The following is a 26,630-nucleotide window of genomic DNA, read 5'->3' on the forward strand; positions in this document are numbered from 1 at the left end:
TCATCTGCCGTCTGTTGCACTTCTAGTTGAAGGTCTTGCAGCTCTTCAGTGGTGAGTTCTTCACTGTGGTCATCCACCAACTCTTCCACATCCTCACCACTCACCTCCAAACCCATGAACTTCCCCAAATAAACAATGGACTGCACAACATGTGTAGGGTCATCAGGTGAAGGCTCTAACCCTTTTTAAATCTCTCTCATGCACACATCCTGGCCATAATTTCTTCCACTTACAAAAATTACTCCAGTCTATATATCAATAACTTTATTATGACATGTGCTTCAACATTATGCACATATCGTAATTAAAAACAACAACACAACATATTAACTTCACACTACTAATCTCTCATTCACTCATTCCCATTCTTTCAATGTACCTGTCCTCCCGTTTGTCATTATTAATTTTGCTAATAAAGTTTATATAAACCAATACTCAAATGGTTTCTTGACTGAACTGTTAAATGTTTTTTACTCTAATACAGTTTCAAACTATCAATATTTGTTAAGATATATCTTAACCAAACACATGAGTATTTTTGTTCTTCATAACTTTACAGTATTTGCACGAAACTGTTTAAAAGCAGTCTCTAAGATAAACGTCCATGAAGGTAAAACACCCTTCAAAGTTTCCAGGTACTTGATGAACGGGGATTATCACCCACATGTGATGTTAGCTTGTTCCTTAGATAAGCGTCGGTTCCCCCAATGCAGGACCGCATTTCGCTCACTTCTTCAGGAGGAACCACCACACCATTTTAATCAATTTTCGAAGGCTGCATGTCTGGAAGAAACTTCTCAGTACAGGAACCAACAGTGGCGTCTAAAATAATTTCTTCCAGCCACAGTTCATCATCCTTGATGTCACTCCCTGCCAAGCCTGATCTAAGAGGCTAATACAGTTAAGAATGTTGAAATGGTTTTTCCAGAACTCTCTTAAGGACAATTCTGTATCTGATGTCACCTCAAAGCACCTTTGAAACAATGCTTTTGTGTACAGTTTCTTGAAATTGAAATGATATTCTGGTCCATGGGCTGGATGAGTGGTGTGGTATTAGGGGGCAAGAACTTCACAGTGATAAAACTGAACTTCTCCAACAATGCATCTTCCAAACCTGGAGGATGTGCAGGAGCATTGTCCATTAGCAGGAAGCACTTAAGGAGCAAATGATTATCCTGGAGGTATTTTTTCACACTTCATTCATCCACTTAATGAAAATTGGCCTCGTGACCCATGCTTTCTTGTTTGCCCTCCACATCACTCACAATTTGCTTTTGAGCACATTGTTTCTGCTAAATACTCTTGGAGTTTCTGAATGGTACACCAGTGAGGGCTTCACTTTACAATCACCACTAGCATTACCACACAACAAAAGTTAGCCTATCTTTCATAGGCTTATGTCCTGGCAGTGCCTTTTCCTCCTGTGTAATGAACGTTCTCTTTGGCTTTTTCTTCCAAAACAGGCCAGTTTCATCACAGTTGAAGACTTTTTGGGGGATGAATCCTCCAGCCTCTTCGTAATCTTTGAATTTGGACACAAATTTGTCGGCACACAGACTTGTCCGAACTCGCACCTTCACCGTGCCCAGTATCACTGTGTATGCCAGTGCGCCTCTTGAATTTTTCAAATCAGCCTCTGCTGGCCTTAAAATCACTTAGTAAACTAGCACTTGTCCCAGGCATGTTCTTAATGAGATCGGCATACAACAGTCTGGCCTTTTCACATGTGATGGCCTCAGAAACAGAATCGCCATCTAACTGTTTTTGATTGATCCAAATTAATAATAACTGTTCCACATCTTTGTTTGCAATCTCTGTTTCATTAGCACATTCACGCCTTTTGCTATTTTTGCCTCCTTTATTGCTTCCTTTTTCGCCACAATTGAACTTATCGTGGATGGTGACTTCCCGTACATGCGGCCGATTTCAGCAATCTTAATGCCGCTCTTGTATTTTTCAATGATTTCCTTCTTCAACTCGATCGTGTTCCTGTCCTTCTTCTTTGAAGGGCTGCTGGCTGTAGAAACTTTTTTTGGTCCCATGATAATGAAATTCTTATCATCAAGTCACAGTCATTTATGAAGAGGCACTGAACCAAAAACAGCAGTGTGGGCAAAATGACGAAATTTCTATCAAGTCAGTCATTTATGAAGAGGCACTGAACCAAAAGCAGCAGTGTGGGCAAAATGACGAAATTTCTATCAAGTCAGTCATTTATGAAGAGGCACTGAACCAAAAGCAGCAGTGTGGGCAGAATGACAAAAAGCCACAGTCATTTATGAAGAGGCACTGAACCAAAAGCAGCAGTGTGGGCCAAATGACGAAATTCTTATTTGCAATCTTTTGTCTGAGAGCAGCAGTGATCACAGAATGAGAAACAACGCCCCAGAAGAATGCCGCAGGAGAACGCAAAATTAGAGCGTGGGCACGCCAACGAAATCCGAGACAAATTTTTCGCTAACAAATTTGACGAAAACCGAAAATGACGAAATCCGAGGTTTCACTGTACTTCGGATTGGTGGGTCCTGGACCTGATCAGAGAAGGTTACTGACTAGAATTTGCTGCCCTGGTGGGAGACGCGTTTTTGGAGTCCCGATGCAGCACTGCCGTCAAGCGGGCAGCGGTAAACGAGACCTTGCAGGTGTTGCTGAAGCTCGGAGCGGTGGTTCCGGTTCCTCCCACTGAACGCGGCTGCGGTCGCTACTCCATCTATTTTGTGGTGCCTCGAAAAGGCGGATCATTCAGACCTATCCTCGACTTACGCAGAGTCAACAAGGCCTTAGGAGTGCGACACTTCCACATGGAAACCCTGCGGTTCGTCATTGCGGCGGTACAGCCAGGAGAGTTTCTCTCGTCTCTGGACCTCAAGGAAGCGTATTTGCATATTCCCATCTGACCGCCGCATCAGCTTTTTCTCCGGTTTGCGGTATTGAGCCAACGTTTCCAGTTTCACACCTTGCCTTTCGGCCTGGCAACTGCCCCTCGGATTTTTTCCAAGGTGATGGTAGTGGTGGCTGCCTTTCTCAGGCGAGAGGGTATCAGAGTTCACCCTTATCTTGACGACTGGCTCATCAGAGTGGATTCGGCAGACGAAAGCCGACTTGCCACAGCCAGAGTTGTTACAGTTCTTCTGACTCTGGGCTGTGGTAGTCAATATGGCCAAATGTCACCTGGCCCCCTCTCTCTCGTATTTGGGGGTCCGGTTCGACACGGCTTCGGGGTTCGTTTTTCTTCCCGACAACAGGCGTCTCAAGCTTCAGAATCAGGTCCGCCTGCTCCTGCGGATACCTCACCCTCGAGCTTGGAACTTTGTTCAGCTCCTGGGATTGATGACTGCCACCATAGAGGTGGTTCCCTGAGCGAGAGCTCACATGAGGCTGCTGCAGCTTGCTCTGCTTCAGCAATGGTCTCCGATTTCCCAGGAATACCAACGCAGACTAAGGTAACTTCCTGCGGCCCAGCGCAGTATGGATTGGTGGCTTTCCGACAGCATGCTGCGGCAGGGGATGCCACTGGCTCTTCCTTTTTGGTGTCTGGTGATAACGGATGCCAGCCTTTCGGGTTGGGAGCTCATTGCCGGGGACGCTATGCTCAGGGTCTGTGGTCCACCGCGGAAGCGGGATGGTCTATCAATCGCTTGAAACTGAGAGCGATATTCCAGGCTCTTCTGGCCTTCCACAGGTCGCTGAAGAGTCTTCCTGTCCGAGTTCTGTCGGACAACACGACAGCAGTGGTCTACATTAATCTTCAGGGCGGCAGTCAGTGCAGGGCCCTGGCTGTGGAGGCATCTCAGATCTGCGACTGGGTGGAGCGCCACCTAGAGCTGCTGTCCGCGGCTCACATAGCCGGTCAGAGCAACGTACAAGCCGATTTCCTCAGCAGGCATCAAATTGACCCGGTGGAATGGGAACTGGCAGAAGAAGTTTTTCTTCAGATTTGTGCCAAATGGGGGACTCTAGGCTTGGACTTCATGGCGTCAAGCGTAGATGCCAAAGTCCCTCGCTTTTTCAGCAGAAGGAGAGATCCTCGCTCGGTGGGGTTGGTTGCCCTGGCTCAACTTTGGCCCTCGGGCCTCCTGTTTGTGTTCCCTCCTTGGCCCTTGATAGGGCGAGTACTACTTCGGATTCGTCTGCACCGAGGATTGGTGATTCTCATCGCCCTGGATTGGCCAAGGCGTCCGTGGTATGCGGATCTCCGGCGGATGCTGGTGGACGCGCCTCTTCCTTTGCCTCGGGTTCCGAACTTGTTAGTTCAGGGTCCGGTGACTATGGAAGATCCTTGCCGCTTTGGTCTTACGGCCTCTTGAGACGGTGCAAAAGGACAAGGGCTATTCTAATAAGGTTATTGCCACGCTCTTGCAGGCTCGCACGCGGTCTACTTCTGCGACTTATGCTCGGATCTGGCGCATTTGTGAGGCATGGTGTACTCGAAAGTCCATCTCACCGACTCTGGCGACAGTCTCGCTTTTGCTGGACTTCTTGCAGGACGGGCTACAAAAGGGCCTGGCCTACAATTCCCTTCAAGTTCAAGTGGCAGCGTTGGCCTGCTTCCGGGGGAAAGTCTCCGGCTTGTCCCTTGCTGCGCATCCGGATATTGTCCGATTTCTCAGAGGGGCGCTTCATCTCCGTCCTCCTTTGCGGTCGCCCTGTCTGGCTTGGAACCTGGGGCTCGTGTTGAAGGCGCTCCAGTGATCTTTGTTTGAGCCTCTTAAATGGGCTTCTGAGAAGGATGTGACTGAAGACAGTTTTTTTTTTTAGTGGCAATGACGTCGGCAAGAAGTGTCTGAGCTTCAGGCTCTTTCCTGTCAGGATCCTTTTCTGCAGTTCTCGGAATCCAGGGTAACTGTTCCTACGGTGCCTTCCTTTCTGCCTAAGGTGGTTTCAGCTTTTCACCTGAACCAGCCCATTTTTCTTCCTTCTTTTTGTAAGGAGGAGTTTCCGGACTCCTTTGGGCAATTGCGCCTTTTGGATGTCCGCAGGGCTCTGTGGCAGTATCTGCAGATGTCAAATGAGTTTAGGAATTCTGATCATTTATTTGTTCTGTTGGCAGGTCCCCGACGGGGGTTTCTGACATTGAAGGCCACTATAGCCCACTGGCTTAAGGAACTCATTTTTTCTGCTGATCTGCTTTCAGGGCGGTCGCTGCCTGAAGCGTTTAAAGCGCACTCTATGAGGGCAATGTCCTCTTCGTGGGCTGAAACAGGTGTCTTTTCTCTTCAAGAGATCTGTGTGCGGCTACCTGGGCTTCTCAGCTCTCTTTTGTGCGGCATTACAGGCTGGATGTGGCAGCGCGGCAGGATGCGCATTTTGGAGCGCAAGTGCTTGCTCGCGGAGTTGCCTGTTCCCACCCTACTTAGGGAGTGCTTTGGTACATCCCATCAGTTAATGGATTCTTCTATTGTTGATGACAAGGAAGGGAAAATTAGGTTCTTACCTTGATGATTTTCTTTCCTTTAGTCACAGCAGATGAATCCATGATCCCTCCCAGTCTGTACAGGTGTTGCATACAGACATTGTGTCTCATCAGGAGTACTTGAAGACCAGCTATCAGAGTTACTGCATGTTGTTTTTATTGCAGGAGGTTGATAATGTCCCTCCTTTGTTTGGTTATTGCTCCGGTTCAGGGGCGTTTGTTCTCTGTGAGGAAAGTTTGTTATTTTGCCTTTCTTATTCACTCTGCTTTGGAAATTTCATATACTGAAGGCAGAGGGGGGCCGGGCGTCCAGGAACACCATGTGCTTTCAGTGTTCCCTATCTCCACCTGCTGGTAGGCGGATACAACCCATCAGTTAATGGATTCATCTGATGTGACTAAAGGAAAGAAAATTACCAAGGTAAGAACCTAATTTTCCCTTCTTGTTCTCCGAGCCTAACATGGCTCCTTGTCTACCAAGCATGGCTTCGGACTCCTTTTGATCCATTGTAGAAGGCTTCAGTTGGGGGCTCACAAGTGGTGTTCTTGGTTGCCAATTCTTCGGTGCGCTGCCGTGCTGAGCTGCTTTTCTGCAGTTTTGCAGACTCTGTAGTGACCTTGCATACGATTCCTCCTTATTGACTGGTTTGGCTTTTCTTTATCAGCCTCTCTTTCTTCCCTCCTTTCGGGAGGGGGATTTTCATGCGAAGTACGTAGCACTTTGTCTTCTGGATATTCGGAGGGTTCTCTGGCATTCACAGAAGTCACATGTTTTTCAGTGTTCTGATCTTCTCTTTGTCCTTCTCTCTGGTTCTTGCAGTGGGACGGCAGCCTCTGATTCAGCTATTTCTTGTTGGATTGCAGAAACTTTGTTTCCATGGGTTTTTTGGAAGGTCGCGTCCCACCGATGGTGTTGCAGGCTCATTCCATGAGGTTGCTATTTACCTCTTGGGCGGAACGGATGTGCTTTCACTATTCGGATGCTGCCTTTACAGCGGCTGTTCTGTCCCGGGGAGCGGTAACTTCCCACCCTAATTAGGGATTGCTTTCGTACTTCTCACCAGTTCCTGGATTCATCTGCATAAGCTAAGGAAGGTAAAATTATGCCTTACCTGCTGATAATTTTCTTTCCTTTAGTAGCAGCAGATGAATCCAGGATTCTCTGTCAGCCATGTTTGTTTTGCTTGTCTTTTACCATCCTACTGGGGGTGCTTGCTGCACTACCCTTTTGAGCACATGGTTCAATTTCAATAAAGGATGTAACTTTGAAAGTTGTTTTTCTGGTGGCTGTCTGTGCAGCCAGAAGGATTTTGGAATTTTTTCATTAAAAAAAAAATCTCTGTCACCAAACGCCTAGCCACCCGCCTAGGGTTACCCTGCTGCCATTTAAAGGGTCTATCTCCACCACAGCTCAGGTCCGCCTGCACCTGCTGCTTGTGTTCTACACTAGCACCCTCCTCCTACCGACTGGGTCACAACTGCCTCTGGTCGAGTTTTCCCGCTCTCAAGTTATCCCCAGTGATTTCTAGGTTACTGGGGCCACACTCCCAGTGGTCTCACAGTTCCCAGAAAGCACTCAGACCCAACACACAAACCACCAGGATTCTTTATCAGTGCAGACAGAGAGGCAATAAACTAAATTATTTATTGTCTTAAAAATTGAACAATGAACAGATGTGTAATCAGCAGAACAATAACAGGTAACTGAAATACGGATTAATTATAACAACTAAACATTTGTATACTGTCTAAACAGTACTTGGGAAGATCAGGATAAATAGCTGTTCACAGAGCCTTAGCAAAGAGATCAGTCTCTCTTCTCCCAGGCTGACTGAAGCAACAGGCAGCAACAACTGCTCAGTAATTTCAAGCTCCATGCCAATCAGAGCTTAGTCAACAAGTTGTAAAAGTATACTGCTCACAGTACTGTAGATTCACTTTTTCACTAAGTGAAACTAAAAGAGGGTATGCACTTTATACTGACTAACAAGCTGAATTGCATTGTGATATTTTTCTTTTGTTGTTTTTGATTGTAGTCCGGTTTTCAAATTTCAATAAAAGTTTTTTGCAAAAAAAGGGGTATGCACTTTTCGATGATAGCTTTCATAAAACATGCACCACCTGCTGGCCAAACTAGAGAAATGCACTTCAAGGTTTAATAAAGGTAATTTTACAGGTTTAAAACACACTGTTCTGTCACAATACCTCTCTTAACACTAAGCAGCTTACAATAAAAAGAAAATATATGAATTAAAAACAAATGCACATCTATATATGTCAAAAAGAATCTGAAGCAGAACCCTTCCAGTCTGCTAATTGCAATCATTCGAGTAGAGGGAAAGGCCTGCAACCAGAGGCCCTATTGTGTAGACGCCTTTCCCTGCTTTCATAAATTGCAAGAGTCTCTATCCAGACTGTTGCAGTCTTTCTGCCCAAGGTGCCTATGGCATTTCATCTGAATCAAATAGTCTCCTTGCTGTCCTTTTGATGGGAGGACCGGGCGGTGGACTTCTGATGTTTGAAGCATTCGGATATCTGTGGAATGCTTCTGCAATATTTGCTGATGACTAATGAGTTATGCAGATCTGATTTCATCTTTATTTGGTGGTACTGGGCGAGATGAGGTTGCCACAAAGGACTATATGTTCAAGGGGCGCAAACCGCTGAAATATTCGAGCTAATTTAGCCAGAAGCATGGCGGTAACCTGGACCAAAGCCCAGGCAATTTAGTCAGCCTAGAATTTCAGGGTTGCCACCTGGTTGACCTTGCATTCTTTTGCTATGCATTATAGGCTAGATAGATGTTAGGGTCAGGGAGGATGTAGGCTTTGCATGGGTCCTTTCAGCTGGAGTATCATCTTCCCTGCCCATTTTGTGAAGTGCTATGCTTCCTCCCTTACATTCTGGATTAGTCTGATGGGGCGAAACGGAAAGAACATTTTTGGTATTAACCGGATTTTCTTTTCCCAAGTCCACTAGACCAATCCAGATGCCCACCCTGCCTTCCAAAGTTTGCAGCATGACTCCTCCTCTTTCCTCTTCAGTCAACTCAGAATGAGTTAAAAGGAGAGACCAAGTTATCAGGGCCTCGGGAATGGAGGTACTCAGTAAGGGGCAGGGGGCGGTCATTGGGGTTCCTCTCCATGTGTTTGGAAAAGAGTGGTGAAGTCTGGCTCTGATGCAGAAATACTGAGGAGCTGATCCTTTAAGGTGGCTAATATAGGACAGAGCTCACAGCTCTACAGTCTGTCTATCTGCATCAGCAAATAAAACAAGCATAGACCCACAAGTTTTGAACTAGGGAACAAAAATTTATCAGTTAAGTCCAAATTTTTCCTTGTTAAAAAATCTCTTCCATTTTGATTTCTCGTGTTCTAGTTTTGAAACGTAATGTTGAAATTTGACTTTAAAAAATCTCTTCTGAAATATTATGTTTTTCAGAGATGAGAGAGAGGGATTTTGAGCTGATTGGTGTGGTGTATTGGTAAATTATTGCTGTTTTGATTGTAAAAAAATATTGAAGTCATTGTTTTGTCTCACAGATATTGAAGCACAAATTCGGGAAATTCAAGGAAAGAAGGCTGTTCTTCTGGATGAAACTCAGGGAGTGGGCCTCGATTCTACAGGTTACTATGACCAAGAGATTTATGGCGGCAGTGACAGCAGGTTTGCTGGTTATGTGACATCTATCGCTGCAAATGAACAGGAAGATGTGAGTATTGAACTGGGATAGTGTTGAAGTTCCTTTCATTTTTGAATAGTGTTTGCTTTCTTTTGAAAAGACAGTTCTTTATCCTGCAGTTCAAATAGCCTAAATGAATGTAGAGCTTGTAGAAGAATTTGTTTAAAAAAAGAGCAGTGATTACTTAATCCTCCTGCTTTTCAATGTTTCCAAATATTGTATAATTGTGTCAACTGTAGTAAAAAAGCTGTAATGTTACCATTGTTCAGAATTAACATATTTGTAATTGTCAATAGCTGCTGGAAAAGAACTGTACACAGTTAATGTTTAGTACCTAATGTTTATAATATTAGCAGGAAAAAAACCCCCATTCCTCAGCAACCCTCCAGACCGGTCAAGACGCTTGGGTTATGCATGCCTACCAGCAGAGGGAGACTGAGAACACTAACTTCAAACTGAGTACATATAACCTGTGCTAGCCCTCTATCTCCAGTATTTTCTCAGTCTCAGCAGAGGGTAGACATGCAGCCTGTGCAGCTTGTCCGGTCTGGTAGGATTTAGGTCCTTGTTGTGGGATTAGTTAATCTTCAGTTGGTTTCTGGGGATAGATTGATGGAAGAACAGTGTTAATCCCTGTGCCTGGAATAGCTGTGGTGTGCAAGGGGTTGGTAGGTCCGGTGGGGCCTGCCATTGTCCCCTCTGGGGTGTCACACCCGGGTGGCCGGGTCCCTCCCCCCGACTGGCTCTCCCGTTTTGGGCAGCGTTGTGCCTCGGCTGCAGTGTTAATCCTGCAGCCTTGAGTGCCATACAGATAATAGCAGCAGGGCTCAAATAAAGTTTAAAAAAAAAAAAAAAAAAAAAAAAAAAAGAGAGCACACCTCGTGTGGAGAGCTGCAGGAGCTGCACTCCGGTGTTTCTGGAGGTGTTCAGCTGGTCTGGGAGAGCTGAGCCACTAATTAAGCGCCGGTGAGTGCTTTTTCTTTTATTTGCTGTTCGCCGGTTGTTGTAATCAGCTGTTTTCTGAGGCGCGAGTATGTCAGGAAAGTTGCTTCGTTGCCGGCTGTGTGCGCGTCGGGGTGTAGACGCGGCTGGCGGTTCCTGCCGGTTCTGTGGAGAGCCCAAGGCCCTATCCCCCGCGCCACCGGTGTTAGCAGCGGAGGTTCCTTCGGCGGGATCGCAGGAGGTTGCGGCGGCTCAGTTTGGCGCTTCAGCGGCGGTTCCGATTTTGGCGGGAACCGCCGCCATCTTGGATTCAGGCCTTTTGAGCGCTGAGACGGTCGTGGGGCCTCAGTCTCTCCCGATTTCGAGTCCCGCTGGGGGGGAGGCCTCGGGCAGCACGGGGTTCCCTCCAGAGTTTGTTTGGAGTTTATTTCAGGCTTGGAAGGCGGGACCATCGGGTGCGGAGTCCCTTAGTCCTAGATTGGGGGGGGCTACCGCTAAAAGACCTCGAGTGGAGTGCTCGGAAGAGGTAGAGGTCTTTTCCCCTCCGGATTCTGAGGGTGATTTTAGCCCCCTGGAAGAGGAGGAGGGGTCGGTGGCAGGGCAGGATGGGGACCTGTCTTTGCCTGGGGAAGACCCCTCTGTGGTTAGGATTTTTCACAGGGATGAATTATCTGACCTCATTGAGCAGGTGTCCGCCACTTTAAGGTTTGATCCTGCGGCGGCTCCCATTGGGGATGGGAAGCAGGTGGATCCTTTGGTTAAGGGGATCAGGCGGGTCTCTCGTTCTTTCCCTATGAATGCGGACTTGAGAGACATGATCACGCAGGAGTGGCATTCGCCGGAGGCTCAGTGTAAGGTGGCTCGGGCTATGACCAAGCTCTATCCTATTCCTCAGGAGGACAGAGAGTCTCTCAGGCCCCCGACGGTGGATGCCGTGGTGACGGCAGTGACTAAGGCTACTGCTATTCCAGTGGATGGGGGGGCCGCGTTGCGGGACCCTCAGGATAGGAAATTGGAGACCTTTCTAAAGCGGAGTTTTGATCTGTCTGCCTTGGCGCTTCAAGCGTCTGTTTGTGGAGGTCTGGTGGCTCGGGCCTGTTTTCGCTGGGCGGAGAGGCTCCTGGATAGCCCGCAGGCTGATAGGGCTTCTCTTGTTCAAGATCTGGCCAAGTTGGAGATGGGGTCGTCGTTCTTGGCGGATGCGCTGTACGATTTGTTGAGGGCATCTGCTAAGAACATGACCTTTGCGGTGGCAGCTAGGCGGGCCCTGTGGTTGCGGGGCTGGGTGGCCGATGCCGCCTCCAAGACTAAACTTTGTTCCCTCCCTTTTAGGGGCTCTCTGCTCTTCGGGGAGGAATTGGATAAGTTGGTGAGGGGTCTGGGTGATGCTAAGGCCCCCCGGCTTCCTGAGCTTCGTCCCAAGGTGTCTAAGGGGGCAGCAGGGCGGGGGCGTTTTCAGGAGGCTAGACGTTATCGGCCCGGTAGGTCTTCTGGGGGGACTAGGGGTCGGTTTTTCCAGAGAACCCAGCCCTTTCGAGGTGGCCGTCGCGGGGGGCGAGGCTTCTCTTCGGGAGCGTCCGGTACGTCCCGTGGGTCTCAATGATGGTTTGGGGACCCAGCCTCTGGTTCGCGTGGGGGCTCGCTTGCGCTTGTTTTACCAGAGGTGGGTCCAGATTACGTCAGACCAGTGGGTCCTACAGATAGTGCGAGACGGGTACGCCCTAGAATTCGACAGTCCCCTCTCCGATTTCTTTCTCGTGTCTCCCTGTCATTCAAGATACAAGGCAAGAGCAGTACGGACCACTCTGTCGCGTCTAATCGATTTAGGGGCGGTGGTACCTGTCCCAAGGTTAGAAAGGGGTACGGGCTGTTACTCCATTTACTTCGTGGTGCCCAAGAAGGAAGAGGGTGCCTTCCGGCCCATTTTAGACCTCAAGAAGGTCAATGCTGCTCTAAAGGTTCCCTCCTTTCGGATGGAGACATTGCGCTCAGTTATTGTAGCGGTGCAAGAAGGAGAGTTTCTGACGTCTCTAGACCTGACAGAGGCTTACTTACACATTCCCATTCTAGAGGCGCACCAGCGTTTTCTTCGCTTTGTGGTCTTAGGGAGACATTTTCAGTTTTGTGCGCTTCCATTCGGTCTGGCGACTGCGCCTCGCACCTTCTCCAAGGTGATGGTGGTGGTGGCGGCGGCGCTACGCTTGCAGGGCATTTTGGTTCATCCGTATCTGGACGACTGGTTGATTCGGGCCAAATCAAGGTCAGAGAGCGAGGAGGCCACCGGCCGTGTGGTGACCTTCTTACAGTCGCTCGGTTGGGTGGTCAATCTGGCAAAGTGTCACCTGGTGCCTTCCCAGTCCCTAGAGTATCTGGGAGTTCGCTTCGACACGAAGAAGGGCCGGGTGTTTTTGACAGCTCCTCGCATTTCCAAGCTGCAGGGACAGATCCGTCTGCTCCGAGCGCAGAGGGCGCCTTCGGCTCGGGCGTATCTTCAGGTGTTGGGGCTGATGGCAGCAACAATAGAGGTGGTTCCTTGGGCCAGGGCCCATATGAGAGACTTACAGAGAGCCTTGTTGTCTCGTTGGTCCCCGCAGTCTCAGGACCTGGAGGAGAGTTTCCCTCTGTCGGGGGTTGCCCGTCGCAGCCTCCGCTGGTGGCTCCACTCGCCGAATCTAGCGAAGGGCATGTCGCTGGACGCTCCCAATTGGACAGTGCTGACCACGGATGCGAGTCTCTCGGGCTGGGGAGCGCATTGCCTGGGTCAGGTAGCCCAGGGCCGATGGACGTTGGAGGAAGCATCTTGGTCCATCAATCGCCTGGAGACTCGAGCAATTCGGTTGGCTCTTCGGTCCTTTCACAGCCTGTTAGAAGGCAAGGCAGTCAGGGTTCTTTCCGACAATGCCACGGCCGTCGCATATGTAAATCGGCAGGGGGGAACGAAGAGCCAAGCGTTAGCTGTGGAGGCAGCGGAGTTAATGTTGTGGGCAGAAGCTCATCTTCAGGGTCTCTCGGCGGGACACGTGGCAGGGGTGGACAACGTGAGCGCGGATTTTCTAAGCAGGCACACGTTAGACCCCGGGGAGTGGTCCCTCCATCCCTCAGTGTTCAATCGTCTGGTGTTGGCATGGGGTCGGCCGGTGCTGGATCTCATGGCATCGGCCGACAATGCTCAGGTCGCTCGCTTCTTCAGTCGTCGAAGAGATCCTCGGGCCGAGGGCATCGACGCGTTAGTGCTCCCGTGGCCGACTCAACAGTTGCTCTATGTATTCCCGCCGTGGCCGCTGGTGGGCCGCGTGGTGCAGCGGATCGGGCGCCATGCAGGTCTAGTGGTTCTGATTGCGCCCAATTGGCCTCGACGTCCGTGGTACGGAGACCTGGTTCGGTTATTAGTGCAGGCTCCGATTCCGTTGGGGCCCAGGGTGAGATTGGTTCAGGGGCCGATCGAGATGGCCGACCCTGCTCCATTCTCGCTTACGGCCTGGCTCTTGAGAGGCTCAGATTAAGGAAGAAAGGTTTTTCGGCCAGGGTAATTGATACCATGTTGCGCTCTCGTAAGAGGTCTACTTCTTTGGCTTATGTGCGGGTGTGGCGCATTTTTGAGAACTGGTGTCAAGAGCGGGATTATGTTCCTCTACGTGTTTCGGTCGCGGAAGTTTTGGAGTTCCTGCAGGACGGTCTTGACAGGGGGCTCTCGCTCTCCTCCCTGAAAGTACAGGTTTCAGCGTTGTCTTGTTTCCGGGGAAAGATTCAGGGGTTTTCCTTGGCGGCTTCGCCGGACGTGGGCCGGTTCTGAAAGCTGTCAAGTTGCTTCGTCCGCCTCGTCGGCCGACGGTTCCGCCTTGGGATTTGAATTTGGTCTTGGAGGCTCTGGTAGGCCCTCCGTTTGAACCGTTGGCTTCCATCTCGTGTAAAGATCTTACTTTAAAGACAGTGTTTCTGGTGGCCATTACGTCGGCGCGTAGAATTTCGGAGCTACAGGCTTTGTCTTGTAGAGAGCCTTTTCTCTCCTTGGCTAAGGAGAAAGTGACTTTGCGGACAGTTCCTTCGTTTGTTCCTAAGGTGGTATCCTCCTTTCATGTAAATCAGGTGATCTCGTTACCAGTGTTGGGGGATAGGTCTGGTGATCTCTCTCAACGTCGTCTGGCTAAGTTGGACGTTCGACGCATCTTGCGGTCGTATTTGAGCAGAACGCAGGCCTTCCGAGCGTCGGATCGTTTGTTCATTTTGTTTGGAGGTCCCAGAAAGGGGGAAGCGGCTTCCAAGGCTACTCTGGCTAGATGGTTGAAGGAGACTATTGCCTCGGCGTATTTGTTGAAGCGTCGGGCAGTTCCCTCGGTACTGAAGGCACACTCTACTCGGGGGGTAGCCGCTTCTTGGGCGGAAAGTAGTTTTATTCCTCCGCAGGACATTTGTAAGGCGGCGGCGTGGTCGTCCATTCATTCTTTTGTAAAGCATTATAGGATTGATGTGCAGGCAAAAGAGGATGCTCGGTTTGGAGCGGCTGTGTTGTCTTCTGCTTTTCGTGGGTCCCACCCTTAATGTGTCTACTGCTTTGGTACTTCCCAAGCGTCTTGACCGGTCTGGAGGGTTGCTGAGGAAGGTGAAATTAGGCCTTACCTGCTAATTTTCTTTCCTCTAGACCCTCCAGACCGGTCAAGAGCCCGCCCTGTCTCTTATCAGAAGTATTTTTCAGCCGTGTCAATTATCAGAAGTATTTTGAGCCGTGTTCTGCTATGTCTGTTCATTTATATTCAGTATGGTCGGAGAATTTTCTTTGACTCTAATATTCTGCAGAGTGGGACGCATGGGCGTTTCATCTGTTTAAGCACACTGTTGGTGTTTAACTGTTAGTTTTCCAGGTACAGGGGTTTCATTAGTTTCAGAGTTACTGTTCCAGGGATTTGTTTCTCTGCTTTGCTAAGTGTATACTGGAGATAGAGGGCTAGCACAGGTTATATGTACTCAGTTTGAAGTTAGTGTTCTCAGTCTCCCTCTGCTGGTAGGCATGCATAACCCAAGCGTCTTGACCGGTCTGGAGGGTCTAGAGGAAAGAAAATTAGCAGGTAAGGCCTAATTTCACCTTAAGGCCCCTTTTTACTAATGTTTATCATGTGATAATGACATTCTTGTACGTTAGCTGCATAATATGGGCTTTGCAACAGACACCATACAATATTATTATTAACATTTGTATAGCGCTACCAGACGCACGCAGCGCTGAACACCTGACATAGACAGTCCCTGCTCAATAGAGCTTACAATCTAAAAATAATACAGACAGACAAGACAATTAAGGGTGAGGGGAAGTATTGGGTGAGAAGGAACAAGGGGAGGCAATTGAGTAGTAGCTAGGAACCAAAAGCATAATGCCATTATTGGGCACTAACTGGTTAATTCTGTAAAGCAGGCCCTAATATTTACACTTGTAGTATTCTTAATACTTACATGCTTGTGTTCACACATATACATGCACATGGCCAGATAATGCACCGGCATACTATTTTCTAAATATGTGTGTATTTGAGGTAGCACATGTTTTATGGGTGGCCAGAGCATGGGCAGAGTGCAGCTTATAGAACATTATTTTAAAGTGGGTATAACCAAAACTTAGGAGTGCGTACATAACAGCTCTATGGCTGGTGTAAGGGCTTGTGTCTAGGTGCATATGTGTGTATACACTTGGTTACACTTAGTATTCTGTAAAGGAACATATGTACTTACATTCGTTTATAGAATATGCACTTTATTAGGTGCCCTCTGGACACCTATATATATACGTGTACTGTTACAGAATTACCTCCTTGTGTTGGTAAATATTGGGATAACTTTCTAAGGAATTGTTATGGCTTTATAAGATTTTCTTACCCAGCTTCAATTTTGTGTGTTCTTTTACTAGCTTTCTACTGCAACTAACAATTTTGTATGTAATAGAATTATTACATTCTGATACATTTTGATTTATTTTTAGTTAAGCTGCAGAGGTTTTGACTTTACCTATATTGTTTTCCGAGAAAGATGTACTTGATGTAACTTTTCATTGGTTGTTCTCTATGTTAATAGGATGATGATGATGATTCATCTACAACCTTGCTTGGGCAGAAGAAGCCAGGGTACCATGCTCCAGTGGCACTGCTTAATGACATCCCACAAACAACAGAACAAGTGAGTAGAGATGATGCAGAAAAAGGCTTGCATAATATTGCAAGGTCCACACTTATATACCTCTGATATTAAACGTCAGGATTCGAAGAGAGACGGGGGATATGATGGAGACATTTAAATACTCCGGTGATATATGCAAAACAAAAAAATTCAAGTTTGTAAGAACAAGAGCAACGTTGGAAAATATTTGTTCACCGAAGAGATGCGTGCATGAAACAACCCTCAGGCGAGGTGCTGGAGGCACATACAATTGAATATGAAAGCACCTGAGATGGGGACAGAGAACCCTTTACTTGTATATAAATCAGTGGTTCTCAACCCAGTCCTTGGGACACACCCAGCCAATCAAGTTTTCAGGATATCTATAATGAATATGCATGAGAGATGTGTATGCATTGTCTCCACTATATGCAAATCTATCTCATGCATATTCATTGTGGATATTCTGAAAACCTTACTGGCTGGATGTGTCCTGAGGACTGGGTTGAGAACCCCTGGTATAAATGATGGGAACCAATTTGGGTCCCTGGCATTGTATCAGGAATTAAATTGGGCAGATTAGATGGGACTTAGAAACAATATAACAACAGATCCTATGTATATTGTGGTTGCTAGGAATTCAGTAAAATAAAGGCTTAACACTCTTATCAGGCCTAAGCTTCTATTAAGCTGTTAACCGAGTTTGCCATTTTGTGTCCAAAAATGAGGAACATAGTAACATTTTTTAGGTGGTCTGTTTGAGTACTTTTAAAATTAGATAGTAGTGATATTTTTATTAATATTAAAATCATTTAGGGATGATTCTGTGGCCCCATATTCTGTCCTAATTCAAATGGATTTGAGTTCTAGTCTCTTATCTGATGTGCTAGTAGGGCTCCAGGGTGGAAGAGATGACATTTGCTGCAAGTATAGTGACTCTTGCTAGCCAGTGAGTAGTGAAAACCATTAGAGGAGGTACTTCATCATGCTCACAAGTGTTCTTGTGTCAGCTGGGTTTTTTTAGTCTGGGACTTGGTGATAAGAGAAGGAAAAATGGAGAGGCAGAAAGGAAGTGCCAAGGTAGGAATTTTTTTTTTTTTTTTTAAAGACAAAATGGAGTGGGCTAAAGTGTAAACAGTAAGATTTCAACAGCCTGTAAGATCAGGAGAAGAGCACTTGTGATCAAATCTGATGAATCTGCATCTACTTTACAGGTCTACAGAATTGCATTGTTGTCTAAATTGGATCCATTTTTTCTGTTTCTAGTATGATCCATTTGCTGAACATCGTCCACAGAAGATTGCAGATCGGGAAGATGAATATAATAAAAATAAGAGGCGAACCATGATAATTTCCCCAGAGCGACATGATCCTTTTGCTTATGGTAATTTTTCACAAACACTTTTCCATCAGTTTGTTTGTTGGTCTTCTGTATTTGGTCTTTGGTTTCTATGAGCATGTTTACAAATTTTAGTTTTCAACTCGCCGATCATCAGTTACAAGACTTTGCAGTAATAATAGATGCCCAAGTTGTCATCTTTCTGATGCAAAGTTCTTTCATGGTGGACCAACAAGGAAGTAAAACTTTGCCACACAAATACTAGTGGTTGAAATTTTGGGAGGGGGTTGTGAGTAGAGCAAACAGATTTGGCGGCTGTATTAAGGTTCTTTCAGTCTTGGAAGGTTTTCCTATGAAACAGTTATAGACTTTGACATACAGTTTATCATAGCTCACCTAATTCCTGGCATGATATATTAATGTAGGAATTATAGCCAGGGGCGGATTTATCATTTGAAAAGTAAAGCACTGTTCTAGTCCCCACTTGCCATAGACCAGTTAATTGTTATAAAAATAAAAAGCTGTCTAGGCTTGTAGAATGTTAGTAGTAGTATTTTTAAAGTAACAAACCAGAGTAAGACTAACAACTTAGGTAGTCAGGGAGAAAAGAGCAGGTCAAGCAAAAGCCTTGTTACCCACATTGTGCACGGAGAGATGGTACAAATACTTTACCTAGATCTGTTTACTCTGGAAATGCTCTCCGTTCTTTCCCCAGGGCTTCCTAACACAGGCTCTGGAAACTGATTAAAGGGAGTGATTTAATCAACTCTCATCTAAAGTGAAATAAAATGCTACCTTAGAATAGTAGGGGTCCCAGATACATACTGAACTTTTCCATATATTCTTAATTTGACTATCCTTAATCTGGCCTTGAGCATAACTAAAGAGTGTATTTAGAATTTGATACCTTTAATAGTTCGAGTCTGTTTTACCAATTTTAGTATGCAACAGAGCACAAGGGGCATAGTGGGCCTGATGAAAACTTTCCTCAGGTGAGTGAGTTTGCCATATGAAAATAGGGTGCCTGTTTTTGTTTGTGGTTTTTTAGTCTTTTTTTTAAGCTTGCAGGTTTTACAAATTAGAATTTCAGCCTGCATGAATTAATAGGGTTAGTGTTCTACTTGCTTAATTGTAATTGATATAAACATGTATGCCAGAATTCACAGGCCCATACTAACTGTCCTTAATTTCTTTCCTACAGCAGTACTGCTATATGCCAGTCCTGTCTGCATTCTTAAGGGTGCAGCTCAACACATCCTGTGTAGATTATGGTGAAAAAGTAATCCAAAGGAAGTCCTTTCAAAGCTATTGTCGGAACGACATTGCCAATTGGGCATGGTCTTCGACATAGAAATGTGTTAGCGTGTTCATATATATTATATATATATATATATATACATATTTTTTCTTAATTTGCATACTATACTTTTTGTATAGTAACACAATTTTTTTGAAGCAATGGCTTTCCTCCATACAATCCTGTTACTTTTTATGAGATAAGGCTTCTGCAATATATTACAATATTTTTAGTTCATCGAAAAGGCTTTAGCCTTTTCTGAGCATCATCACAGTGGTAGATGGCTCTTACCCTGCTTGCAGTTAAATACACCTTCAAAAGCAGAGGAGACAAATATAAAATACTGATATAGTACATATAGTTTTTGAGCGCTGATGCCCTTTGACACCTTGACATCTAGGACTCCTGAATGAAGACTTTTTTTTTGTTTGAACCAGATTGGTTAAACATTTCTGCTTTTCTGCTAAGGCTGTTTATGGAACAGTTTGTAGGCATAAAAACTAGTAATGGCTAGGAATGTGCAACTTACACAAGGTAATGTTTTGAGTATCAATCTTTCCAAAGTGTTACTAATGGTAAAGAGATAATTTTCTAGGCTTCTATTCTGCGCTTGAAGTCAGAACTGCTGATGGAGACAAAGGCACGAACGTGTACGTATTCCGGATTAGCAACCCAGGAACCCATCACTTCTGAAGACTTACCTGTTTTTTGTCACTTTGATTGTATCTTTATCTGCATTAAAATATCTGCTTTAAACTGCTGTAGTTTATATCTGTATTCAAACAGGTTAAATTGATTAGTAACCTGATTTTACGTAAGATACATCTAATTGTTTATAACTTTTACAAAAAAAACTTAATTTAAGCGATTACAGATTAGTTTAAAATTAGATCAGAATAACTATCACTTTAGTTGACATTTTGCCTTATACTCATTGCATACTGTTCTGTTGCTGTTCTTTTCTGTAGGAGGCAAGACGCCAGATCCTAAAACAAATGCCAGGTCATATGTGGATGTCATGCGTGAACAGCACATAACAAAAGAAGAGGTTAGCTGAATTTGAAAATAATTCAGATTGTATTAAATGTGGTTGAAGCCAGTATGTATGACAAATTTTTAGGGCTGCACCAAATATTCTTATTCGATTTGGCCCCAAATGCACTATTTGTATTCGACTGAATAGTGATTTAAATTAGAATACGAATAATCTAGGGCTCTACTGTGCTAAGTCCTACTGAAATAAACACTTGGTCTCTGATTTCACATTGCTTCTTTCATTATTTATGTTAAAACTCAATGCCCTTTGTTTGAATTTGGCAGAATAGTATTTTTCATTATTTGTATTCAGCCGAATAGTAAAATATTCTATTTGGTACAGCTCTAATTTAGATTGATAATGGGTTTTCATCAATAAAGGAAATAAGTCAACCATCCCTTTCTTGTATCTGTGATACAGAAAAGCGCAGTATTGCATTCAGCAGATAGCAAACTATTTACTGACAACAGTTACAATATTTGAAACACCTACTAAAATCCCATACGTCAGGATTGTCTGATTATATAGGTTTGAACATATGTTGTTTAAAAATTTGGGATATTTAGAAGTTTTCATTTCCTGTTAGTAAGCAAACTTGTTGAGAATTGTCTTAATGGAGAGGATACAGGAAGCTGTTTTAATCATTGTAACTGTTGGGAATAAGGCTTAATGGAATAATATATAGAATAATTTAAGAGCTTTTCAACTGTAAGCTGTTTCCTCCTTGATCTCTTGGCAGTCTGTGCTATTCCCTTTTCTCCCTTTGGGGGTTGCCCTAGTGACACTGAACTCTTATTAGCCCAAAGCTAGAGGGGCATATCCTCTGAGGAATACCAACCCCTAGTTTGCCTCTAGTTGGCTAGAGCAGTGTTTCTCAACCCAGTCCTTGGGGCGTACACAGCCGGTCAAGTTTTCAGGATATCAGAATGAATATACATGAGAGAGTTACATGCACTGCCTTCTTGATATTCAATTTTTTCTCATGCCTGTTCATTGTGGATATCCTGAAAACCAGACTGGTTGGGTATGCCATGAGGACTGGGTTGAGAAGCACTGGGCTAGAGGCTATTACTGTTGAGGCAGCTGTGCTAAAGCTCTGTTGGATAGGAGATCTAAACCTGGTCTCTTGGTGCAGTGTACTGCTGCTTGAGCCAGAAAACTGGCCCCAAACTGAATGTACTGTATCAGCAAGTCAGGTGAAGCATGAGAGTTTTAGAGTTCTTCTAAGATAAGATACTGTGGATCTGTAATTTTGGGTTCTTTGTCTGGGCCATAATGTCCTGAACAAGTGAGTGTTATCCCTTTCTACCAGCAGATGAAGGTGGAGAAACTGATCTTTTTCCAGTGACCTCACTGGTATAACCTGCTGGTGTTTGATAGAAAATTCCAGTATTTTCTCTACCTCCAGCAGATGGTAGGTTGTTGAGGCTGATGGTCCTGGTCTCTGACCTACCTACCTGTTCTGCAGACTTAGATTCGACCAAGCTGTGCAGCTTAACGGCTGGCTCCCAGGTTCCCAGATCTGAAGACTGGAATTGGTAGAGTGTGGAGTGCTACTCCGCTGCTCCTAGTCATGCTTGATAGCGTCCAGCGATGGTTGGAAGGCGGGGCTAGGGCTGGACAGACTTCTATGGTCTGTGCCCTGAAAATGGCAGATACAAATCAAGGTCAGGTATACATATAAAGTAGCACATATGTGTTTATCTTGTTGGGCAGATTGGATGGACCGTACAGGTCTTTCTCTGCTGTTATCTACTATGTTACTATGTCCACTGGGTGAGGTGTTTTGCTAGGCCCTGCCAGAGGGGATGTGTATCCCCCTCCTCAATCTTGTTGTCACAATTCTGTTTGGTTGCTTCTCCTCTTTCAGATGATAGTTCACAAGCTGATTCAGACAGATTCTTTTTTTAATAATTGGCTTTGAACTTTGGTATATTTTACCATTTGCGCTGACAGTGCCAACTTTGAAGAGATCCTGTAGGGCAGTTATAGATGCTGGTTAGTTGCAAATCTGGCAGTATTATGTCCAGCACAAGCATAATGCTCGTTCAAAATTTCAAGTCCGTATCTTTGTTTGCATGGAAGTTGTTGCGGTCTGAATATTGGTCCAAATATGTTCTGATGAGTTGCGACCAATTTTGATGCACACTTTGAGTCAATTTGTTTGACTGGATTTTACATCCATAATGTTAAAATGTATTTTATCGGAATTAGCATAAAAAACTGTACAGGATTTGAATTTTTTAGCCATTCTTATAAATGTGTTTGGATTTTATTAGACCCCAAAAATGGCATTTTGGTAAATGTCGCGCGCTCCTGGACTGACAACCTTTCAGAAAAGGGGGTCTAGATCTGCAACTATTGCAGTTAGAGACCTCAAATTTTGAAAAACTTCGTTTAACACCTGACTCGCACAACAGATAAAATTTGAGACATGATGGTGGGAAGGTTTAGACCACTTGGCATGGAATGACCCAGATGGGTTGTATCCGCCTTCCAGCAGGTGGAGATAGAGAGCACTGAAAAACCACAGAGACCTTGGACGGCTAGCCCCTTCTGCCTTCAGTATATCTCTATCTCCCTGCAGGTGTGGACATCGCTTGATCAGCTCCTGGAATTCTGCCTGGGGTGGCTCCTGTGCTTTGCCAGTAGAGCGGGGGTGTTTTGGATGGTGGTGCCCACTTTGAAGGCATACTTGGTTTTGTTCCCTGTCCCTGCCTTACCCCACCCCCCTCCTCCCGGAGTCCCCCTGTTGCTGCCTGCCTCCAACTTTCCTCACAGTGTGAAAAAAAAAATGGGTGCGCTTTTACTGCGTGGCTGTTATGAAGCTTTCTCCAGAGATTCTGGTTCAGTGCAGCTTGACCGGAACTCGTTGACTTGGTCTTCTGAGGTGAGAGTGGTGTCCAGCTCCTCCGTGGAGGTTCCCGCGGATAGCGTTCTGTGCGGGGTAAGTTTTGGTGCGAAGCTGCCATTTTATTTCTATATTTCCATCCGGTTGGGTGATGGCTGCTGAAGGCGTTAAGTGCGGTTCCCGCTGTGGTAAACGCAGGTCGGCAGCGGGGCTTTGCAGTAGGTGCTCCTTAGATGCTCGTACTAGTACGGGCATGGCGAGCGGTGATTCTTCCCACTCGATGGAGCTGGCAGCAGGCGCCATTTTGGAAGTGCCGCATGACTTGGCCCTCGCGGTTGCGGAGGAGCCTGAGCGCAGGGGGACGCCTCGTTCTGAGGCTGCTAAAGGAGCTCCTTCCTCCGCTTCTCCTAATTCGGGGGCGGAGGGCCAGGGTGAGTTTTTCTCCCCTGAATTTGTGCTGCTGATGCATAAGGCCTTTATATTAAAAAGGACTCTAACGGAGGCGTCTGACACCGCGTTGCGGGCTGGATTCCCTCCAGGTTTTGATAGTCCAGTGTTTGCTCCTGAGTTTCCTTCTTCCCCCGAGCATTGGACTGATGCTAAACGTAGATGGGTAAATTCCCCGTCTGAGAGTGGCGCCTCTCCCTTTTCCCCCCTCTGGTAAGGCTGTTGGGAGTCTGAGGAGTCTGGTAGGCCCTCATGGACGGATGATCCAGATGAGGGTCCCTGTTTGCCACAGGATTTGGATGATCCTAAAGCGGTGCAGATTTTCCACTGCGACGAGCTGCCAGCGCTTATTTCTGATGCCTTGCAGACCCTTTCTATTGAAGATCCGGCCAAGGGCGATGCCTCCTCTGTTAATCCTAGGATGGCTAGTACCAAGAAGCCTTCTCGGGCTTTTCCTGTGCATGACTCCAAGAGCTTATTTCTGCTCAATGGTCTGACCCTGATGGGCCTTTGAAGGTAGCCAGGGCTATGAGTCAGCTTTACCTTCCAAGTGAGGATCACTTGGCCCCTTTTGGGATGCCTAAAGTGGATGAGTTTGGTCACGGCCATGACTAAAAAGACCACTCTCCCGGTGGAGGGAGGGGTCGCTTTGAAAGATATGCAGGACCGGCGGCTAGAATCCGCACTGAAGTGGTCCTTTGAAATCTCGGGCCTTTCCTTAAGGGCGGCGATTTGCAGTTCCTATGCAGCCCGTGTCTGTCTTTCCTGGTTACAGCAGGCGGTTGATCAGCCCGAGAATTGTACGGGTTCCCTCTCTGAGGTTGGCCCGCATATGGAGTCTGCTCTGTCGTTTTTGGCTGATGCCCTTTATGATCTGGTCTGAGCTTCGGCTAAGCAGATACCTGTGGCGGTTGCTGCCCGCCGCCTTCTTTGGCTGCGGCATTGGGCGGCTGACATGGCCTCTAAGCAGAGGCTGGTAAGGTTACCCTTTCAAGGCCTTCTGTTATTTGGAGAGGAATTGGAGAAGATTAAGGACCTAGGGGACTCTAAATCCCAACGGTTACCTGAGGATAGGCCACGGCCTTCTTCCAAAAGTCCTGTTTTTCCCTCCTCTTCCAGGCCACATTTCCGCGAAGCTCGCAGGTGTTGCCCTCTGCTGGGTTTTCTCAACGTGCCCATTTTCAGCAGAGGAATTCCTTTCGCTCGGACAAACGTTCCGTAGCGGCTGGCCAACGGCCAGGAGTTCAGGGGCGTCCTCCACAATGATGGGACGCCGGTCCACTCGTCGATTCCTGCAGTAGGGGGTCATCTTTCCCTTTTCATTGAGGCGTGGACCAAGATTACTTCAGATCAGTGGGTCCTAGTCCTGATCAGAGAAGGCTACCGATTGGAATTCGATGCCCTGGTGAGAGACGCTTTTATGGAGTCCTGATGCGGCACTGCCGTCAAACGAGCGGCTGTAGAGGAGACCTTGCAAGTCTTGCTGCACCTCAGAGCGGTGATGCCGGAAAGGCGGGTCTTTCAGGCCAATCCTCGACTTACGAAGAGTCAACGAGGCCCCAAGAGTGCGACACTTTCGCATGGAAACCCTGCGCTCCGTCATTGTGGCGGTACAGCCAGGAGAGTGTCTCACGTCTCTGGACCTCAAGGAAGCGTATTTGTACATTCCTATTTGGCCTCCGCATCAGCGGTTTCTCCGGTTTGTGGTTTTGGGCAACATTTCCAATTTCGGGCCTTGCCTTTCGGCCTAGCCACAGCTCTCCATACCTTTTCCAAGGTGATGGTGGTGGTAGCTGCCTTTCTCAGGCAAGAGGGTATCAGAGTTTACCTGTATTTAGACGACTGGCTCATCAGGGTGGATTCGGCAGATGAGAGCCGACTCGCAATGACCAGAGTTATAACTGTTCTTCAGACTCTGGGCTGGGGGATCAATTGGCCCAAAAGTCACCTGACCCCCTCTCAGTCTCTCGAGTATTTGGGGGTCCAGTTCGGCACAGCCTTGGGGTTCGTCTTTCTCCTCGACCACAGGCGGTGCAAGCTTCAGAATCAAGTCCGTCTGTTCCTGAGGATGCCTCGCCCACGAGCTTGGGACTTTGTTCAGCTCCTGGGGTCGATGATGGCCACCATGGAGGTGGTTCCTTGGGCGAGAGCTCACATGAGGCCGCTGCAGAATGCTCTGCTTCAGCAATGGTCTCCAATATCCCAGGAATACATGGCTCCCTGCGGCCCGGCACAGTATGGATTGGTGGCTCTCCGACAGGATGCTGCGACAGGGAATGCTGCTCGCACTTCCTTCTTGGTGCCTGGTGACAACGGATGCCAGCCTTTCGGGCTGGGGAGCTCATTGCCAGGGAAGCTATGCTCAGGGTCAGTGGACACCCGTGGAAGCGGGGAGGAATACCGGAGGAAACTGAAAGAAGCCAAGAGAGAGGTACGTCTGGCGCAAGCGGAAGAACAAATGGCTAGAAAGGTAAGGAGGGGTGACAAAAATTTCTTCAGGTATATTAGTGAAAGGAGAATGACTAAAAAGGGAATTGTGAGACTAAATGATACTGCAAACCGCTATGTAGATAATGATGAAGAAAAGGCAAATTTGCTAAATAGATACTTTTGTTCTGTTTTTACTGAAGAAAATCCGGGAGAAGGACCGCGATGGACTGGCAAAAGTTCATTTGAGAATGGAGTGTTTATAGCACCGTTCACGGAAGAGAGTGTGTATAAACAGCTAGAAAAATGAAAGGTGGACAAAGCCATGGGACCGGATGGGATCCACCCCAGGATATTGAGGGAGCTCAGAGAGGTTCTGGCGGGTCCTCTTAAAGATTTGTTTAATAAATCCTTAGAAATGGGAGAGGTTCCGAGGGATTGGAGAATGGCGGAGGTGCTCCCTCTTTACAAAAGTGGTGATAGGGAAGAAGCTGGAAACTACAGGCTGGTAAGCTTCACTTCGATTATTGGAAAAGTAATGGCAGCGATGCTGAAGGAAAGGATAGTGAATTTCCTGGAAGAAAATGAGTTGCAAGATCCAAGACAACATGGTTTTACCAAAGGGAAATCGTGCCAAACGAATCTCATTGAATTCTTTGACTGGGTGACTGGAGAATTAAATCAAGGACGTGCTATGGACGTAATCTACTTAGATTTCAGCAAAGCTTTTGACACGGTTTCCCACAGGAGGCTCTTGAATAAACTAGACAGGCTAAACATAGGACCCGAAGTGGTGAACTGGATTAGGAACTGGTTAATAGGCAGACGCCAGAGGGTGGTGGTAAATGGAGTTCGCTCAGAGGAGGGAAAGGTGAGTAGTGGAGTGCCTCAGGGATCGGTGCTGGGGTCGATTCTATTCAATATATTTGTGAGTGACATTGCCGAAGGGTTACAAGGTAAAGTTTGCCTTTTTGAAGATGACACCAAGATTTGCAACAGAGTGGACACCCCGGAGGGAGTGGAAAACATGAAAAAAGATCTGCGGAAGCTAGAAG

General features: G+C 46.6%; 1 protein-coding gene across 4 annotated transcripts in view; it reads left to right on the forward strand.

Annotated features, from left to right (window-relative positions):
• SF3B1 (splicing factor 3b subunit 1) overlaps positions 1-26,630 on the forward strand; it is a 189,707-nt gene that overhangs the window by 13,096 nt on the left and 149,981 nt on the right. For 2 of the 4 annotated variants that reach the window (XM_030209807.1, XM_030209806.1), the window contains exons 2-5: positions 8,956-9,125; positions 16,098-16,199; positions 17,445-17,562; positions 19,783-19,862. In XM_030209807.1, the coding sequence (XP_030065667.1) occupies positions 8,956-9,125; positions 16,098-16,199; positions 17,445-17,562; positions 19,783-19,862 (470 nt within the window). Of the gene's footprint in view, positions 1-8,955; positions 9,126-16,097; positions 16,200-17,444; positions 17,563-19,409; positions 19,465-19,782; positions 19,863-26,630 lie in introns of those variants that run through there. The other 2 variants (XR_003942841.1, XM_030209808.1) reach the window with 2 other exon arrangements.

Source organism: Microcaecilia unicolor, chromosome 7 (genome assembly GCF_901765095.1).
Source record: "Microcaecilia unicolor chromosome 7, aMicUni1.1, whole genome shotgun sequence".
Classification (NCBI taxonomy): Eukaryota; Metazoa; Chordata; class Amphibia; order Gymnophiona; family Siphonopidae; genus Microcaecilia; species Microcaecilia unicolor.